The sequence below is a fragment of the Diadema antillarum genome, unplaced genomic scaffold (genome assembly GCF_040938485.1).
Source record: "Diadema antillarum isolate AM-2024a unplaced genomic scaffold, OU_Dant_1.0 seq00001356_RagTag, whole genome shotgun sequence".
NCBI classification, from domain to species: Eukaryota; Metazoa; Echinodermata; class Echinoidea; order Diadematoida; family Diadematidae; genus Diadema; species Diadema antillarum.
In genome coordinates, this window is record NW_027272120.1 from 313,101 (window position 1) to 332,011 (window position 18,911).

General features: G+C 39.0%; 1 protein-coding gene across 1 annotated transcript in view; it reads left to right on the plus strand.

Annotated features, from left to right (window-relative positions):
- The window catches only part of LOC139708621 (laminin subunit alpha-like), a 129,059-nt gene that overhangs the window by 81,810 nt on the left and 28,338 nt on the right, over positions 1 to 18,911 (plus strand). Inside the window, 13 exon segments of the mRNA XM_071620562.1 lie at positions 104 to 215; positions 1,928 to 2,092; positions 2,528 to 2,715; positions 3,468 to 3,584; positions 4,767 to 4,924; positions 5,963 to 6,101; positions 7,013 to 7,103; positions 8,030 to 8,053; positions 10,215 to 10,331; positions 11,246 to 11,329; positions 11,961 to 12,146; positions 12,806 to 12,960; positions 18,610 to 18,765. Coding sequence (XP_071476663.1) covers positions 104 to 215; positions 1,928 to 2,092; positions 2,528 to 2,715; positions 3,468 to 3,584; positions 4,767 to 4,924; positions 5,963 to 6,101; positions 7,013 to 7,103; positions 8,030 to 8,053; positions 10,215 to 10,331; positions 11,246 to 11,329; positions 11,961 to 12,146; positions 12,806 to 12,960; positions 18,610 to 18,765 — 1,692 coding nt within the window.

Here is an 18,911-nt window from a genome sequence, read left to right on the forward strand (position 1 = left end):
AACAAACAACAACATCAAATGAATGCTGTGAATGGTAGCCAAGTGTATCTCTGTGGAAGAACTCTTTATGGAGTCTGTATATTTGATGTTGTGCTCCTTGCAGGCGAACAGAAGTAGGAGCAACGGCGAGTTGACAGAGAACAATGGCAACGACCTCCTGGTGAGAGCGAAGCAGGTTGAGGCAGACTTCAACGGGACCCTGGACTTCATCAGAGGTGAGGATTTGATCGAAACTCTCCTCGAGTTCTCTCGTTTGAGATTGGTGACGATGTGATTAAAGGAATGGTATATAGTATTGGTTGAGGTGAGGATTCAGCTTTAAAGGTCCAGTTTACCTTTGGGAGCAGTGATTTCAAAAATGTTCAAGATATCACATTTGATGCATATGTGTAGGTCTGTTGTATCACAAAACATCCTACCATATAAAATTTTTGCAATAAAGCCTAAAATATGGGGAGATATCAGCATGCTTCTCAATAAACCATAACTGTATACGGTTTAGTCTGGAAGCATTCTTATTATAACTATTGTTCACATTTTGTGTACTTAACAATACTTAACATCGATTATACGAATTCAAATTTTAACAGTGGTTGTTTCTATCCCTAACTCACATTTTAGATCTATTTTAAAGCACTAATGTTGGGTTTTGTTTCATCTGCAAATGGTAAATTATGCCTTTAATTTTTTTTTGCGAGATACTTGGAAACCACTTCATGAATGTTAAAAAGCATACATTTCTAGGAGGAATTTTATTTGATGAAAATCGTTTTTGATATGGCTGAGATATCCGAAACAAAGTAAAACAAATTAAAGCAATCCTACATGTATCTTTTATGAGGATTGCTTTGTTTTGGATATTTCAGCCATTTCAAATTTCAAACCCCATTTTCATCAAATAAAACTCTGAATTCCTCTTAGAATTGTATGCTTTTTAACATTTCATAAAAGGCTTCTCATTATCTCAAAGAATTATCTTCAAAAGAAGTTTTAAACCTGATGCCTCATCTCAACCAAAACTGTACCATCCCTTTAAAGGCTGAAGTGGCTTATTTGCGCGATGGAAAAATGAATCTTGAACTTCTTTTTTATGTGTGCTCATTGAATTGGAATGATGACAGACAAAACACGCTCATTCATGAACATTTGAATTCACAGCCAAGAAATTGTTTTGTAGTCTGGGAAAACTGGATGATTCTTGAAGCTCTCTGTAGTGTGATTACAGATAAAACTCCCTAATTAAAGGGAAATTCCAGATTGATTTCATAATTTCACATCATATACAATTCATACATGTAGTACGTGAATCAGCAGCTCCATGTACATGTATAGCTGTGTGGAATTTATTGTGGTCCTTGAGCAAAGAAACAATGCTCTGGAAAAAGCTGAAAACAAATTACACTGAATAAGGATGATGACATAACAGGAGGCTCGCATATTTCAGAAATATAACAGTTCAATTCCATTACAATACAGCTTGCTTTAAGTACACCTGCATAGAATTTATGCATGCTTTCGTCTTTTGTTTTGCTTCCTTGAGCCCTCACTCATACATGTGTACATTCTTATGGTGAGGCTACTATTTTATCCTTGGTCATTGTTATACATTTTAAAAACATTTCTTATTCCTCATTCCAATCACTACAAATTTTGAAACTCTGTACCCAGTATAATCAATTTATAGTTATTCAAATTTAAAAGTCTGCAAAATCATCCGGAGGTCTCTTTAACGAAGATTTAAATTCACATCGTGATAATTGTTTTGGGGGTGGGGAAAGTGGATGAGTCTTCACATCTAAGGTCGTGTCATTCTCCATGTAAAATAGAGATCAAAGTCTTAACCTCTGGAGGAGCCCAAAGTTGTGGATGTCTCACCCATGTGCTTACTAATAATGTGTTGGTGTTTTTCCCCCCCTAACATCCTCAGGTGTTGTGGAGGCCCTGGAGAATGCTGGGATGGGAACCTTCAACGACTCTGCCGATCTGGCGGGCATCGTAGCCCAGGCCCAGGCCATCCTCGCGGAGATGCGCGGCCGCGACTTCGGTCCCGACCAGGATGCGGCCAGCGAAGAACTACGCCTCGCCCGTGAACGTGAGTAGTGGACGATTGATTTAGTGAAAAAGAAAGCTGACTTTTGATGAAACGGATGTCAGCTAATATCAAAAGTATGTTAAAACCATAAATTTTTGCCTGCATGAAACTTTTGCAAATTTTGTGAGGAGCCAAGAGCCGCAAAAGTAAAATACACATGAAATACACATTTTATGCCATTGGCGATTCACGAAAGTTCATGCCACAAAAAAAAATTCACATTTTAGAAGATAAAGACAATTTGTGTTTCTGTCTTAAATTGGCAAATTAGTTGAATGCTAGGGTGATTGGTATGATTCTTACTCAACTGGCCAGATAGGTTTGGACTAGACTGTGAGTCAAGTTTTAAGCACTTAAGGCCAGGAAGGATACCGTTCATTCATCAAATCCATTCCTTTCTTTCTTTCTTTCTTTCTTTTTTTGTCGTTGAGGCAGTGCTGGACCGGATTCTGACCCTCCAGAACTCGTCCCAGGCAGTGTCCCAGCGGGCGGGAGAGGTGTCCGGCGACGTTGAGGACTTCATCGACAAGCTGAACGAACTGTCCGACCTCTGCGAGCGGGCCACCAACGTGAGCGGCAGCGTCGACGCAATCCTCGCCAAGCACGAAGATCTGGCCTACGAGGTAGGATGAGAAGAGATCCAATGTTGGGGTGACACTGCTCACTTATCCCATTTGCATTTGAAATTGTTTGGAGGGAGGTTATTTTGGATAGGAGTTGAGCTCTGCACCACACAGTTTATGGCGTACAGCCGAGACACTTTTCATGTAGATAAGGATAACCTCCCAGGCTCTGTATTAGTGGAGGGAAAAAAAGTTAATGTTCAAAGATGATGGAGCTTCAGCTCAGCTTCATTTTGTTAGCTACGACTTAGGCTACCTCGTCCATTTTCTTTTTTTACCCAGAGTTGAGCAGATTCAAAGATGCAACCAACTGCCCTTTCACCCATGTACAATCCTGTAACATCATTTGTATACACATACCTCCCAACCATACTGAATTTGGAGCATTCCCAGCTCTTGTTTCAACAGGAATTTCCTATTTTTCTGAATAATTTTACGACACACTCCTATGGGAACTGCTCTTTCTTTCCTACTTTTGAGCTAAATCATCCCTATTTTTCAGTCAGAAAGGTTGGGAGGTCGGTTAATACATGATAGTAATGGTAATGTCTCATGCTGCTAGTTCGCAAGGATTGTGGTACCGAACTCAAATGAAAGGTATAATTTGGGCATTTTCCTTACGATCCCCATTTTAGCAGTGACAGAGGGAGTAATTATGTCAACTCGGTTCACAGCACAACCTTTTGGTTTTGACTTTCCAGTCTTGATTGACTGTTTTCATGCCCCCTTCTCACCTTGATCTACCTCCGCAGGATGTCCTAGAAGAGGTGAACGCTAAGCACGCCATGGCCCGGGAGGAGAATGCCAACGCAACCTACCTACTTCAGAAGGCTGGTGAATTTCTGGACGATGCCAACCAAGCTGTTGATGTAAGCTACATTCACACCCCCCTCTTTTCTTTTTTATCCTTGCTCTATTCTTATTGACAAGCTGTTGAAACTCAGTGTATCACCCAAACCTGCTCTGATCTTACACAGCTTCGTTATTGACGGGCTGCAATGGGTTACATAACGTCAAGACCCCGAGTGTTGGGACACCCCAGGGTTGTGTGATTTCCCCCATTCTATTATTTGCTCTATGTCAGTGACAGTGCAGTGTCAGAATCTAGTTGTGAAATTACTGTATACGCCTAATATTTCGTGAGGTTTTTATTTTCGCAAATTTCGCGAGTCAGGTGCTATTCGCGAAATTAAAGACATATAGAAATAATGACTCTGATTCCAATATGAATGTGACGCCCACACATACATTTCTCTGTTCAGTACAGTACGCCACGATTGCGAATTTAACCACTCACGTGCATAGTCTTGATTCACGAAAATTTCGACTCACTAAATACATGGCGTATACAGTATCAAATAAGCAGATGGCAATGTCATGACTGGTCCTGTCTAAAAACAAAATGACATCAATGCTTACAACTGTACTTCATTCAAATAGAACAGGTGTAGTAATTATCATCTGATATCGAATGTCAGCATATCCAAGGAAATGATGACTTGGAGTCAAAAGGGCCAGAGCTTTCAATCCTAGCAGAATCTTTGTCAGTCATTTTGTATCTGACAAAGATTCTGCGAGGATCGAAAGCTCAGGCCCCTTTTTGACTCCATTATACATGTACCTGCCATGAGACTCACGATGAGTGTCCATACATTAAATAAATCACATCTCGATGTATTAGACATTTTGACAGACGGCTACCTTGAAATGTTTTTAAGTTTGCATGTTTATATGAATATATATATATATTCTTTTGGTTTATAGAATTGATATAATTGTTATAATTAAATATCATTGTTGATATCGGCGCATCAATTTTACGATGCCATCTGTAGTATATCTGTTTAACATTGTGTTTTTCAATTTTTGATGCTTGCCTGCAATTATCTAAATGGATAATTGACCTGGTTATGTATGTTATACATTTTCTTGTATAAAGAAATAATTCAATCAAAAATCACTGGCTGACCACTATTGGGATAAGAGGCAGTTTTCAGCAGCTTTTTAATTTGCTACATTTCGATCTTGACTTGCTGCACGGCACGACACAGGCCACCTCGGTCAACGGATCCAAGTTGCAGGCAGCTATCAACAAGCTCACCCCCGTTATTGACGCTTACCTTGAGGAGAATCCACCCCTGGAGGAAATGGTGGCCAGTGCTTCCGCCCATGCCAACAATCTCACGAAACAAGCCAAAGAACTTGATGAGTAAGTCACGCCCCCCATATATTTCAGAAAATACTGTAAAAGTGGACATTTTTCACGGTGTTGAAGTTTTTGCGCATTTCGCACAACCAGAAACTGGCGCGAAAATAGAAGCACGCGAATATTTTTGCTTGCCATATGTTTCCGTACTTACTGCCTTGATTCCACAGAATTAATAACATGCGAAACTTTTCTTACCAGGCCAAGCGAGAAAAATAAGTTGAATATCCACTTTTGCAGTAGCATATTGAAAAAATTACATGGGCAGAATGAAATTGAGATTTTTTTTTCAACATTCTTGTTTTTTTTTTTTTAATTATTTGTTTTATTGTATATTATGTAATCTTTTCAGTTTTGTTAAAAAGATATAAATTCTGCTGTGTGTGTATAATATCAAAAATGGCTTGAATGTTGTTTGAAAGTGGACAAATAGGACTCGTACATACAACAAAATTTGTTTTATTTACTTTGCAAAGTAATAAATATGGAAATTACTTGATTATGTGTATGCAGTAACAAGCTGATTTCTAAGAAAGAAATAACTGAGAAATGTGGCAATTTCATTCTTTTGTACAATTTATTTCCTTGTTTTTATTCATGTTTGTCATTGTTTTACCAACCAGAAACTGCATTCATTACATAAATATTAATAATATTGTAATAGTAATAAGGAATGGTCATGATTACTTCAACTGAGTTTCTTTTTGGTGTTGGTTGATACACAGGCAAATGAAAAATTTGATCATTTTGCATGATTTGTGATTAGTAACTGTAATCTGACACCACAACCATGGGTCAGTCCACGCAAATAAGGTATCAGGATGTGCGTGAAACTATGGAGAAAAAAGTTATGAAATAAGATCACCAAAAATTTGTGAGGTAATGTGATTGATTGATTGATTGATTGATTTTTTTTTTTTTTTTTTGGGGGGGGGAAGGAGGGGCCACCCAGGCCTGGTTAGGATTAAAGGGCTCATCCCAACAACAGAAAAGATGATTAATGCTGTCTCCCCTTCTTGTCTCCTAATCCCCGCCCATCAGGCTGTTTGACAGCACCCGTAACCTGTCGGAGAACGCCCTCAAGGCAGTCAATGCCTACGACAACATCGTCCAGGCAATCGACGAGGCGGAGCTCGCAGCCAGAGCCGCAATGAATGCCAGCGAGGAGGCTCTAGCTGGAGTAAGTTGCTTTCCCCCTGGTCACTCCGATCTCTTGACCCCAGACCACCTAACGCTGGCTAATACTGTAAAACATGATATGTTCGCGGCATGAAATTTTCGCTAATTGGAGCCGACGGCCTCTTTTGTGGCATGAAATTTTTGCGAATTGTCACTGGCGTGCAATGCATACAGTGTAGACAAGAACTTTCGCGTGCATTTTATTTTTGCGAATCTTGGCGCTTGTGAAATTCGCGAAATTAAAATGCACGCGAACATTCCTCGTTTTACAGTAACCAATCGTGTTTTATGCCAATTTCGGTACCCTGGGGTACCAAATAGAAGTCAGCCATTTTGTCAAATTATTTTTTTTTTTCCCAGCACTTTTGTACTCTGGGTGCTTGAAAAATGTGTAAATGTAATTTTTGGTTCTTATGGAAGAAAATGTTGCACAAAGGCAGCAGCACTGCACTGTGCATTAGCAGTCCATGGAAGCTGTAAGATAAGAACTACAAATCATGGGACTACAATGGGTTAACAATCTCCTTGTGAATTACTGTTCAAACTTGCAACCTGTTTTAAAAAAAATAATAAAAAGGTATTGTTGTTATTGTTACTGTGATTTATGTAGGTAAGTAAGTAATAGTAAGTCAAGGAAGATGTGTGAAAGCAGTTCATCATATTTCCATGATACAGTGTACATAGTGTGAGTGTGTGTCAGAAAACTGCTGAATTTTTCCTAGGCAAGATGAAATGTGCGGTTGGATCGTCAATAGAAGTGATGGCTAAAAGATACTTTGCTGTGAATGGCATGATTACAGTGTAAGCACAGAAACAAATCCTAAATTTCTACATGCTTGTTTGATGTTCCTTTTATTTTCATTGGTTCTTCTTCTTCCCCCGTTTTTTGTTTTTGTTTTGTTAACCATACAGGCTGGCAGCTTCGGAAACCGTCCCCAGGAGTCCAAGAAACGAAGCAGGAAGCTGCTCCGCAAGGCGGCTGACGCTGGAGATGGCGTGGAAGGTATAACTCACAGGCAGACATCTTGCATTCCCACTGTCCTCAGCTAGGAATGTAGAAAGAAAAGAAAGATGCTTTTTTTTTTTTTACTTTTGTTTTTCAAAATAGTTGCACAAGTTTCTTATACCATTTGGCTTTTGAGGTACCATTGTAAACACATCTCACTTAGACCTTGTAAAGAGCAAAAATGCTGTTTCGAGTCTGTTTTTGTGTTTTTAAACGGGTAAAGATCCAAGTCTTTGTGAATTTTTCTTTAATGTACATTGGTAAGCTCAGCGCTAAAGGGAGATTATGCAATGTCATTCATATGTTTGGAAAATTTATCTTATATGTAATTCGATGCTTATCCCATGTACTTGTATACATCTGCAAGTGATGTACAGTGTATGCTTTGTGCTGCTTGCTGTATGCCCCATGACTGTACAATAACTTTTATTATCTGCAACATGTAGGAGAACAGTGCTGTGTAGATAGTTGCATATGTTTGTATAGCTTGTGTAGATTAGTCTTACATACAGATATAATAGCACACTACAGCATGACCCGTGTTCATGAAGCTTAGAGGAACATTTGCAGCTTTCAGCGCAAGTTTCCCCAACAGAAGGAAGAGGGTTTTTCAGAGTTCATATGGCACAAGTGATTTTCGCTTTCTGACTAAACACATAAAATGTAGATGAGATTTTAGACATGCAGATTTGCAATCCTGCTTGTGGCTCTTAAATACATTTTATACTTTGTATGCATACTGAATATTAAGGTGTGTTGCTTTAATAATGTAATGCAGTTCACTAACCAGCAAAAAAAGTTATTAGCTAGACCATGTTGTATTTGGAAATGCTTCTTTTAAATGTCAAACCGCTCCTTCTCCGCTTCCCTATTCCCGCCCCGCCCCGCCCTTCCTCGATCCGTACTGGGTGTACCCCACGCAGCTTCCCTGTTTAATCAGAGTATGAGTAAGTTGGTGACCTCCGAACCTTGACCATCTTATATCACACTTCATCATCCTCTTCTCCTAACCCAGCCCGTGATGTGGTTTCCACGACGACACTGTTTATGATTTCGATGTCATAGTCTCTTCTCAGCAGTTCTAATCTAAAACTCATGCACCAATGAAATATTTCAGTGGTGTTCTCTCTGCATGGCATGGCATGGCAGCAATTTCATGGCTGGACTTATGACTAACACTTCACATGCGGTACATTGTTTAATGCATCTATTACTAATGATGTGTATGCGGTTGCGGTGTTCCTGTAAGTTTGCATTATTCATAAGCAGAAACTTTTTATTTTTTCAGGTACCATATATGTCTCTTTCCACAAGATACATGTACCAGAGACATTATTTGCTTTCAATATTGGTGTTTGTATTATCTCTTAGTCAAGATTCTTTTTTTCCAAGTGGCATTCCATAAATGATACTCAACATAGCAACATCCAGTATGGATTATGTAATGACTATTAGTCTCTTGTGGAATCAGAAAACTCTGTCACCCAAAGATATATGGAAGGTGCAGGTCATATGGATATGATTTTAAAGGTTGCACATTTGTGTTCTCTGGCTTCAACAAATGTTTGGATCCTGTTTGAACTTTCATACATACTAATTATTTTGTTGGCTCGATTAGTTTCTCATATTTCAGTTACTACACATGCACCTCATTATTATCGTTCAAAGCAAGCAAGCGAACACCGAATTAGTGTCCACTGAGGGGGCTAAAGTGATTTATTGTACATTAATTGTACACTGCATGTTTCAGGTTGGATTTTGTTCTTAAGTATTCCACCAAAAAATGCTAGTATGAAAGCATTTTTTTTTTCATTTCTTGTCAAAGTCATTTTATAAAGCACCTTGAGCATTCAATCAAAATGGAAAAAGGCCTTATAGAAATTGCATTATTATTGTTATTATCATTATTACTATTAAATGCTGTTTGAGTTTGTTTTTTGTTATATTGAACTAATGATATTAATCCAGCTCATCCTCTTGCACTTACTAATATCTAAACGGCAATGATCTGACCTCGAGAGACAAAATATTTCAGATATCACAATGCATGTACCTTTCTGCCAGTGTAGGCAGAATTATAATTGCATACAATACTGTATATATTTGCATGGTTGTACTTGGTAAATGCGATGCGCATGTATATTGAATTATGACTTTGTGATTTCCAGACCAAGATGTATCCTACATCAGGTTTTACAGAGAGGCGTATCCATTTGCTCTGATCCATGAATTACATTGACCTCAAGATGAGAAAGGAAATGGCAAAATCGTAAAACCTTTTTCTCTTTTTTTCTAATATGCACAATTCTTCATTTCACTGAAATATTTGCATGTTGTTTGAAGATATACTACATTGTACCCATATATAATATTGGTTTGGTCCCAGGTAATTTTTTATTACAATTAAATATTTACAATGTTATTTGGTGTAAGATATAAAATTTGGATATATATAATATTGGTTTGGTCCCAGTTTGACACTTTTTTTTTTTTTTTTTTTTTTTTTTTAGGGGGGTAAGGTTTCCTGTGAATATGTAGCAATTGAATGCTATATTTTTATTCAGTCTTGAAAACTTAGTGTTAGAGAATCTGGCACAAAATTGTTGTAAATTCTAAACTGTATAATTATCTAATTTATCCATTTTTTTCTTTTTTTTACTAATTACCATGCAGTACCATTTAGAAAAGAGTTTGTGTTATCGTGTTTTAGATGTGGTCCATGTATATTAAACCATGGATTACAATCATGTTTAACAGCTAGTTTGTTGTCAACCTTTCCCAGAAAATAGAAGGGTTCATAACAGATAAAAATGGAGAATCAATATCAAGAGAAGAGTGTTTAATGTGTCAGGAAGCTGTTGTACATACGTAGCCCTGTGGATTAGGCCATGGATTTTCCATTTGGAAGTGACTGGTTCAGGCCTTTTGGTCGACTTCAAACTCCTAAGAACCTGTGCACATGCTGAAAAATACTGTAAGGGTTGATTTTCCAGTTGCAAACATTGTCTTTACACCCCCTACAGTTCAGTACAGTCGACTCCATCACTGAGATAGTCAGGCAAATACTTGAACTTATTCTTTGTCAAACTTTTTACACTCATAACCAAGGTCTCCGGGATCAGCTGACCGAGGTGGAGGCACATGTAGACCGGGTGCGACAAAATCTGGACAATGGTGAAGATGGACTGGCCGAGATCGAGAGGGGCATTGCTGGCATTCCAACAGGTAACTATGGTGATGAAGATTATGATGATGATGGTGGTGGTAGTAACCGTGGTAATGATTTTAGTGATGTTTGTTGTAATTATTAAGTTGCCATGATGATGAAGAATGCACAGATAATTTTGGTGGTGGTAGTAGTGATTGTTGGTGGTGATCATTAAGTTACCATGGTGATGGAGAACGCAATGATGATGATGGTGGTGATAGTGATGTTGGCATTCACGATTAAGTTACCATAGTGATGAAGAACATGATGGTGGTAGTGTACAATGTAGTAATGTCGGTGGTAAAACGTACAATGTACATGTATACTCAGCAGGTGATGATGGTGGGTGGTGGTGGTACAAATGTTGGTGGTAAAACATACATATATACTCAGGCAGGTGTCTTTGAAAAATGCGTGTTAAAATCAGCTCATTCTCAACGGGTGAAGTTTCGGCATTCATTTCCAGTATTTCACAAGGTAGAAAAAAAAATTATCTTGTGTTTGAGCCTTGTTATGTTCATATCCTGTCATTCACTTTGGTTGTAGAAATATTCTTAAAAAGATATGTATTGTACAATTTAAAAAATGATATTTGAATTGACAACACATATAGAAGTTGAAAGTTAATGTGTTTGTTTTAATTTGTCAAACTTTGTATTTTGTTCACCACTTTGTGCAAACATAGTGAATTTCACCAGTTCTATGTGACCTTTCCCCATTATGGATGCAAAGTCATATTCAGAGTTGCCAATTTAGATGTAGAGGAGATGATGATTCCTAAGGCATGATTACCCCAGGACTTCATGGGGTAAGCCTTTGAGTGTTTTTGAGTGCTGGTTGGTGCAGAAAAAACCCATAGCATAGCACACACAGAAAGGGTTACACCAGAACGATGAGAAATAATGCTGTCTTATGCTCATTGTTTCTGCAGGTGATGGTTGTGACATCGTCACCGAGTGTGATGCAAACGACGCCGACTGCCATGTTGGATTCAGCGGAGAGAACTGCGATGTCGGTGAGTTTGCCTTTCATGAGACTCTTCAGAGATTTATTCATTTGTTTTTATTTTTTATTTTTTTTTAAAGATGCAAGTTACAAGTAGCTGCCATGTACACCTTGGTTCAATGGTCTCCAAAGATTTTCATCCTCACTTTGAAATATTGTGGGTCAATCTCGGTGGGTCGGGAGCATAGATCATTGTGAGATGTAAGGGTAGGTGTCTAGGTAAAAATGGTGGTGTTTATTTCAATAATGGTCGTCTTGGTCCTAGTAGGGAGAGTGGCCACAAAAGTAGGAATAGTAGAATCCTGAGTTGTAATTGTAGTGGCAGTGCAAGTGGTAGTAGTGAAAGTAGTGGTAGTAGTAGTAGTAGTAGTAGTAGTCATTGTCGTTGCAGTACTATTAGTAAAAGTTTGCTGCTGTGGTAATGAAAGAAGTAGTATGTAGTGTAGTCAAAGTGACAATAGAGACCTGTTCATACTTGTGGTACAATTGTACTTGTAGGAAATGCAAAAGGAATTACAGCAATTGCTTTTGTAAAACATGTAGTTGCACTTGCTTGACCAGCTCAGCTACAATGTGTACGTTGTTACCGGCACTGTATGAGAACAACATGTGTGACACACATTGCACATTCTCCCATGCAGCTTACCTCCGCAACCAGGCCGAGGGGGCGGCAAACACGGCCATGAACGCCGAGGCGATTGCGCGGGATGCCCGCGACACGGCCCTGGGCATTGTTGACCGCGCTGGCGACATCAAGGCCAATCTGAACGGCCTCGACGACAAGATCAGGGAGGCGGAGGAAATGATCTCCGAGGGACAAGTCAGCGGTGAGTAGTCTCAGTTTCAGACTGTGTGTGTTTGTGCTGTTTGCAATCCTTGCCTGGTATACCAGTATGCCAACGATGCACAGGCGAGAGTGCATTTGTGGAGATGCAGAGCACTCAAGGGTATTTGCAACATTGCACAACATTGTGAATACTCAAGAGTGAGCTACATCTCCAGTAGCATCAAAAACTTAAACCTGTGCATTATTTGTTTTATAAAATGGGTCCATAAACTTTGTTTATCTACATGTACTTTCTTTTAGTATAAGTGAATATTAGTCAGCTACATGTTCATATAGAATTTGTTCAAATGCTGAGATGTCCGAAAATTTTTTTGCAAACGTGCAGTGCGAAAACTTCTGATTAAGACAAATTTTTGAAGAAACATGCACATTGACTTATGGTCAGGAGATGTCTAGGTAGTCTTGTGAAGTGACATTGAAATCTTTTCTTCTCTCTGCCTCTGTCCCTTCCTCTTTTTCTGTCATCTCTTTCTTTCACTCCTCTTTCACTCCTTCTCCATCTCCTTATCATTTATCATTCCTTCTGTTCATTGATGTATCTATCCTTCTATCCATCTATCCATCCATTGATCCGTCTATCCGTCTGTCTTTCTATCCATCTCGGATGCTGTCGACCCACGGGACTTCAAAACCCTCCAGTGGAGAACCTGCGCGACTTTGAAGTGAGGATACCGACTCTGAAAGAGGAGATGACGGGGAAACACGTCGAGATATACAACATTTCAGTCGGCATCAAGTACAACCTGCAGGAGATCCAGAAAAAGATTGCCGAAGCACGTTCCCTGGCGAATGGAGTAAGGGATCATGTCCATTCAGAGAAACCCCCCTCTCCCCAGCCCCCCATATTCTCCCACAAAAAACGTCCCCATCCCCTCGGGACATCAAACCCGGTGCCAGAATGGAAAGCGGCGCCCCTCGAACAAGTTTTGACAATTTCCCCCGTTTTCATCACAGAGTTGATGTGATCCAGTAGGCCTTTGCTGATTATAGCTTTATGAATTGCCTTTTCCTTCTTGCCCTTAAAAAGAAAAATAATAATTCACTCTGCACTAGTATCATTTTCTAAGGTATTTCAAAGCCGGGTAGCAAGCAAACAAAGTGGGAGATACGACCCATTTTGCTCTTGGCGGCAGTAAATGCCAGATATTACTGTCATCAGCAAGTAGATTGCTCATCAAATACCAGAAGGTTGTAAGTGTGATAGTGCCCCCCTGCTCCTCAGTGGTGATGCTAGTCTTGTTTGCTGCCATCTAGTGATGACCCTTGGCCAGTGAGATAGAGCTCCTTATTCTTCATGTATATTGCTAAAGGCGTTTGCATTGCCTTCTTTTTTTCTTATGACTTGACTTCAGCTGTAGGTAGGGCTCATTTTATTTGGTTGCTACAACATACATTTTTGTATTGACAAAGGAGATTGAGCCAATACTTTCTCAAATTTCAAATTCTCCTTTTTTTTCCCAAGTCTCAAAAAAGTGAAACCAATATAAATTTCTAGTTGATAAACCTTCGAATGAACCCACTTTCTGCACAATGTATTTTAATTTTATGTCTTTTCTTCTGCCTGTGGTTAACATACAGCAACATTTATAGTGGCTTTGCTTGTCTAACGCACTGCTATCTTTGTTGTTGGGACATAAGTATTGCGATGCGATAGAACACACTGGAGTATGGGATGATTCCATGAACCAGCCAGACGAATTTTTTTCTTCTTCTTTTTTTAATGACTGCTGAGTTTATAGCTGTCAAAATGTGATGATGCACCAAAAACCCAAATAATGTCCAAGTTCTTGTATCTTTTGGAAGAATTAAATTCCATTTTGAAAGTAGAAGTTTATCAGCTTATCCCTGTAAGTCCTCTATGATTTATGTTGCCATCATCAAATTGGCAACTCTGAATTTTTTCTGTGAGACATATAGTGAGTTTTTATAGTGCACAGTCACATACTTTCAGTGATCTTTACTGAGGAACAATTGATGACATGGTTTTGAATCTCTTTCTGGTGATGAAAGTACCCTTTTAAAGAAAATGCTTACACGGCACAACGGAAAGTACACACGACAGTACTTTAGATGAATGGAAGCAAAGTATGATTTCAGTGGTTGAATGTTGTCTGCAATGCGAGAGATTTGTCGTGACAAAGCGGTTCAGACTATGTTAACTGATACGACTGGGGGCTTACCATCATGTACATGATGAGGCTCGACGTCCGGCGTGGCAGTAGTGTCCCTTGGCAACACACACTTTATCCTCGTTTTGTCAAGTCTTTCGGAGGAGAATTAAAGCAGATGGTCCTGTTTGTAGGGGAGCTACACCCTATGCACGTAAACGAACCCACTTCACTTCTCTTGTGAAAAGCAGGGTAAAATCCCGATTGAGTGGTAAAACACAAAAAATACCTCTTGACATCTGCAGTAGCCTTCAGAATCGAAGGAGGTAGAGTGCCCTCAAAAGAAGAAGAAGTATTTAGTAAAAGTACTTGCTGTGTTGTTTCACATTACAGAGGAACCCACCAATACTTGTCTTGCTTTTACCATAAAATGAAGAATCCAGGAAGAGTGTTTCCATAAATGATTCTGGATCACTTAAAGATAAAATAATAGTTTTGTTGATTACATAGTCATCATATTATTGTCAGGTGTATAAGACAAAGTGTGGAGAGCATGGTACGCCCAGCAGATGCATTCTATTGCAGTGAAGGGTTCTAAATGTCCAGTGTGTCCAGCAATGACTAGTGACCAAAGGACACACAGAGTGACCGGCTTCCCCTGATCGCCCTCCCCACCCCCCCCCCCCCCCCCCCCCCAAAAAAAAAGAGAGAAAAGATATATGTATACATGTATATATATATATATATATATATATGTGACCAAAGTTTAATGGATAGGGCTTTTGCCCAGACTATTTAGTGTCTGAAGGTTGCAGTATAGATTGTTTTAAAAAAGCAGAAAAAAAAGTACAGGGTTCGCCCGCACAAGTACAATTTGTATTTGTCCAAAAACAATTTGAATGTCGTGTATTTCAACTTACTCCTGTACAAAAATCAGCCATTTTCACCTTGTCCAGTGATTTGGGGATTTCTACAAGTAGGTGACTCTGCTGCATTTCTGTTAAAAAGGTGCCAAGTAATATGAATTTCCTTTGGATGGCAAACCTAGATCGCTTTCTCTCTTTAAAAAAAAAGAAAAAAAAAGAATGAATAGTGTAGGCATCGTTCAGCTCACAGCATAAACAGGACTGGGTCCAGTTTTTAATCCAGCTCAAGTCAAACTTGCAGTGCTGCCCTCTGCCAGCGTAACCTTTCTCCTTTTTTTTTGAGTCTTTTTTTTCCCCCTTTTTTCACTCCAAAGAATAATGGCCCTTGTTTAGGAACCGCCTGTACACCTTCCCCGCATATGGACATGATCCCATTCAATAGTTTTAGACCGTTTTGTACGTAGTGCGAAGAAGACAGAAAAAAAATTTAAAAAAATTGTGCTAAATGTGTAAGTTTGCTGATGTGAATCTGGTGTCATATCACTTTTTTTACTTTCCATTTCATTGCACAGCACACTGCCTGCAAAAACGCACCAAAAATAAAGTACATCTTGACATTCTGCGCAAATTCCATCATTTTCACTTTTTATGCCCACTTTTCTGGGTTGTCCGTCCGTCTTTCCATCTGTAATTGATTCTGTGGACTGTGTAACTTAACAACCGTTTGACATATCCAAGTTAAACTTGTATGTACAGGCGAACAAAGTCGTGCCTGTCACCTTTAGGGTGGACACGCTAAAGCTCAAAGGAGAACTTCAGAAGGTCAAAGTTAAATACTTTAAATTTCTGTATTTCCCCCATATTTCTGCAATTTTCATGAAACTCGAAGTAAACATGTACAGTGTATTACCAGAAAAAGATACTGTAGGGAAAGGTTTCCACCATGGGGTTAAAGGTCAAGGTCAAGTGAAAATGCTAGAAATTCATTTTTTTCCTTCATATCTTGGAAGTGGCTCATGGTATTGTCATTAAGATTAATATGTTTATGTATTGCTTGACAATGATTCTTTTGGGAATATTGGGGTTACGGGTCAAAGGTCAGGATCAAATGTCATTTTAACAAGCAAAAAATTCTACAATTTAGTGCTGAAATTACACTATTTTCTCCATACCTCAGAAATTACTCAATGCATACACTTCATGAAACTAGGTATGTATACATATACCTACATGTATTACTTCACAGTGATTCTGGAGGGAAATATTTGGGCCATGGGGTCAAGGACCAAGCGAAAGTTTTCCAAAATGTTTCACTTTTTCCGATATTTTTGAAATAGCTGAAACAAGTTTTGAAAATTGGATGTTACCAGTCATAACTATTTTTCATTACTTGAAGAAGGTTGTTGACCATTGGGTCAGAGGGCAAGGTTCAAAGGTTCAGTGAAAATGCTCAAATTTCTTAACATGTGCATTCCGAATCAATTTAGCCAACTAAATGAATCCTTGTTCAACAAATGTATAAAACACTCAACGCATTTGGGTTTGTGCCGTCAAATTTTCAAACATGCCATTTCAATATTTTGCCAATTGTGTGAAACTGTATATCATCTCACATTGTCAAGATATACTATAGACCTTTGAGAGAAAAATTTGAGATAACGACATTTCTAGTATTTTGCTATAATGCTTTAAATGGAAAATAGAATAATGGATGAATTCTTATGGTTATATCTAGTCTTGACTGAGCTATGGAAAATTGGAGGGTACTACTCTATAGTTGAAGGAAATAAAACAGAAGCGTTCTCAGAGGGAGGAATTCTAAGGATCAAGAGCTTTAATGCCGAAAGTTTCAATAAGCATTTATGGCTAGGTCAGTAAGTACTCTTTTCTTTTAAAAAGCTGCCAAACAGGCAAAATTTCATCTGGAATGCTAAAAATTGACTGTGCATAAACCCTACTTGTGCCAAAGAAACAATGAAAAAGAAGGGAAAAAGCAACCTCCTCCCCCCCCCCCCCCCCCCCCCAAAAAAAAAAGAAAGAACAACCCTTAAAGCAAAACAAGCACTGTCCTTACGATTTAATACAAAAACAAGCAAGTTATGCAAACACATAGATGTGTGGAGGTAATACAATTGTAAATATCTGCCTACAGCTGTTACTCTCTGTCTCAAATGCTCAGTAATGATGTAAACCAAGACAATGCGCTATGCTAAGTTCAGCGTGATGCTACACTGTCCTGCTTGCGAAGAATTTGGCATTCTGTAGGCATTCTCTAGACATTTCTGTAGACGTGCAGAAAGTTTTGTTAACATGTATTTACATTTAACACCACTTCAAGCTCTTTGCAGAAATCCTGGATATCTTTAATAAACCATTATTATTTTAGGCGGCTACATCACACTGCATGCATGTTACCTCTTGCTGTGTTTTAACTTATAATTCTTTTTTTTTTTAATGACAGAGTAAGAATGTGTTAAGCAAGTATTGTTTACAAATTAAGTTCTGTCTTTAAAAATGTAAAATGTAAAATGCCAGTCAAGTTTGAGCACATGCCATCAACAGAAATGAGTGATTTGCATGCATTGCAGTGCTGTGTGAAATTCGCCCGTCTGTTGTTAAAAACATACCAGGGCCCTGTTTTATGAAGAGTTAAAATTGATTTTATAGTTGATTTCAACTGTAAGTCTATGGCAGCCTGTGTGGTAAGAAAATTTAAAATCGATTTTATCTTTTGATAAAACGGGGCCCTGGTATTATTACATGACATTCATGATCTTGATGTTGTGCTGCCTTGTGTTTCTTTGGACCTTGCATATCATGGATGTATTCTGTGTGCTGCACCTTAAATTATACCCGTGGCTCACTGCTCCAAACGGGCGAGATTGTGCAATTTAACGCAGCCACGAGAACTTTACTCAGATCGCTCTGGCGTTGCAGTCGTCCCAACCTTGTCGGAGCTAACCCACTGACATGCACTTCAGGGGATAAGGGAATGCTTTGATGAGAGTTTTCATGAGATTGCAAAGTCTTCTAAGAGAGTCAGCTACAACTGCATTTGACGTGTTTGATACACGGGTGTATAAAGAGACAGAGGGTATTTTGTCACTGAAATTCAAACATACCTGTGTATAAGTGTCTACAACTTGCAAAGATGCAATTTAACATTATGAGTTTGACTTTTCCCACCAAAGGTATTGTTTAAACTCTGAGGTGCAATTGTAATGTGCTGACATATGCTTTAACAATTTCATACCACGCTCCGTACATTTTCCCCCCGTTTTTGACGACCAAGTTTGTTTGATACAGCTGATTGAAATTATAATAGTAATTCTGCATGGATGTGAGCCTGCTAACCCATCTTGTTTATACATACTCATGATGTTCGCCCATCAGTGTCAGAGAGTTTCAAGAGACTAGATGTGTCGAAATTCTAATCTCTCTCCTTCTCGATGACGTCCATCCCCTGCAGATCAAGGTGGCCGCCAAGTTCGGCCCTGACAGCTACGTGGAGCTGAAGACGCCCGAAACCGTGGCTGAGTCCTCCCCGATCTCCTCCTTCTCCTTCTACTTCACCACCCAAGCCAACGACGGCCTGCTCTACTTCGTCGGAGGTCCCAGTGCTGACGTGAGTCTTTCCAGCCAACTCCTCACACACACACACACACACACACACACACACACACATACATACCGCATCCATCCAGCCGTCTTCTTCAAATCAATGATTCTTGTGTCCAGTTCTGTTTATTTCCCTGTATTGATGTACCGAAA